We start from the raw sequence: 2500 nt of genomic DNA on the forward strand, positions 1-2500 counted from the left end.
GTAGAAAGCCTGTACTACAGAAAAAACTCCAGTTTAGAAAAGAAAGGACCAGACACCAGTGATGAGACCTTCAGACACAGACCAACCCAAGGGTGCACCTTCAACAACACACACATTTATTGGTTCCAGGTTTGGAGCAGAAGAGGAGCGTCCCACACTCGACAGCAGAAACACAGGCGCGACGGTCCAGACCTCAAACGTCGTACCGATAATCCCTCCTTTGCCGATACACTCGCCGATGTAGAACCACATCAGGACTTCAGTGGCCACCAGCCCGTTCCGAAAAGCATCCTGTGACGAGAAGATTGACATTAGACCACGCTGAGGTGACATGAAACTAGAAGACAGGACAAACAAAGGCTCCTGCGCCAGAAGACTTCCACAGAGAACTGCAGACAGAAGGCTTTCTGTTCAACAGGACCTTCTCTGATCTGCACTTTGTTGGTCAAATGCAACTGGGGAAAAAAAATGTTGGAAAATCATAAATGTGAGGCTTCAGTTTTGGAATTGTGCAGGACATGAACAAAGCTGTTCACAGAAGAACACCACATCCTGCTTCTCATTTTCGCTGTGTAAGAAATAAATATAATGTTCACGTCACTTTAGAAGTGGAAATGCAAAATCAAGAACATTTAAAAAGAATAAACACAAATCGGATTTATTCCTGCAATCTGAGATTTGTTTCCATGACGACTGACGATACAACAGAGTTTAGACAAACCCCTGGGCACCAATGGAAGTCCACAGCTGAACCAGACCTGAACCAGACCTGAACCAGACCTGAACCACAGACCTGAACCAGACCTGAGCCACAGACCTGAAACAGACCTGAACCAGACCTGAACCAGACCTGAGCCACAGACCTGAACCAGACCTGAACCAGACTTGAGCCAGACCTGAACCAGACCTGAACCAGACCTGAGCCACAGACCTGAACCAGACCTGAACCAGACCTGAGCCAGACCTGAACCAGACCTGAGCCACAGACCTGAGCCACAGACCTGAACCAGACCTGAACCACAGACCTGAACCAGACCTGAGCCAGACCTGAACCACAGAGCTGAACCAGACCTGAGCCAGACCTGAACCAGACCTGAGCCAGACCTGAACCACAGACCTGAGCCAGACCTGAGCCACAGACCTGAGCCACAGACCTGAACCAGACCTGAGCCACAGACCTGAACCAGACCTGAGCCACAGACCTGAACCAGACCTGAACCAGACCTGAGCCACAGACCTGAACCAGACCTGAACCAGACTTGAGCCAGACCTGAACCAGACCTGAACCAGACCTGAACCAGACCTGAGCCACAGACCTGAACCAGACCTGAACCAGACCTGAGCCAGACCTGAGCCAGACCTGAACCAGACCTGAGCCACAGACCTGAGCCACAGACCTGAACCAGACCTGAGCCAGACCTGAACCAGACCTGAACCACAGACCTGAACCAGACCTGAGCCAGACCTGAACCACAGAGCTGAACCAGACCTGAGCCAGACCTGAACCAGACCTGAGCCAGACCTGAACCACAGACCTGAGCCAGACCTGAGCCAGACCTGAGCCACAGACCTGAACCAGACCTGAACCACAGACCTGAACCAGACCTGAGCCACAGACCTGAACCAGACCTGAACCAGACCTGAGCCACAGACCTGAACCAGACCTGAGCCAGACCTGAACCAGACCTGAACCAGACCTGAACCACAGACCTGAACCAGACCTGAGCCAGACCTGAACCACAGACCTGAACCAGACCTGAGCCAGACCTGAACCACAGACCTGAACCAGACCTGAACCACAGACCTGAACCAGACCTGAACCAGACCTGAACCACAGACCTGAACCAGACCTGAACCACAGACCTGAACCACAGACCTGAACCAGACCTGAACCAGACACACACAGACTACATAGAACACACACACACACACACATAGACTACACAGAACACACACACACACACACACATAGACTACATAGAACACACACACACACACAGACTACACAGAACACACACACACACAGACTACATAGAACACACACACACAGACTACACAGAACACACACACACACAGACTACATAGAACACACACACACACACACACACATAGACTACATAGAACACACACACACACACAGACTACATAGAACACACACACACACAGACTACATAGAACACACACACACACAGACTACATAGAACACACACACACACACAGACTACATAGAACACACACACACACACACACACAGACTCCATAGAACACACACACACACACACACACACAGACTACATAGAACACACACACACACACAGACTACACAGAACACACACACACACAGACTACATAGAACACACACACACAGACTACACAGAACACACACACACACAGACTACATAGAACACACACACACACACACACACATAGACTACATAGAACACACACACACACACAGACTACATAGAACACACACACACATAGACTACATAGAACACAC

The 2500-nt window shown here is 50.0% G+C and overlaps 1 protein-coding gene across 1 annotated transcript in view; it reads right to left on the reverse strand.

The window, feature by feature from the left end:
- Positions 1-2500, reverse strand: part of LOC115416711 (ATP synthase subunit g, mitochondrial-like) — a 14499-nt gene that overhangs the window by 3411 nt on the left and 8588 nt on the right. Inside the window, exon 3 of the mRNA XM_030130558.1 lies at positions 87-291. Coding sequence (XP_029986418.1) covers positions 87-291 — 205 coding nt within the window. The remainder of the gene's footprint in view (positions 1-86; positions 292-2500) is intronic.

Source organism: Sphaeramia orbicularis, unplaced genomic scaffold (assembly GCF_902148855.1).
Source record: "Sphaeramia orbicularis unplaced genomic scaffold, fSphaOr1.1, whole genome shotgun sequence".
NCBI classification, from domain to species: Eukaryota; Metazoa; Chordata; class Actinopteri; order Kurtiformes; family Apogonidae; genus Sphaeramia; species Sphaeramia orbicularis.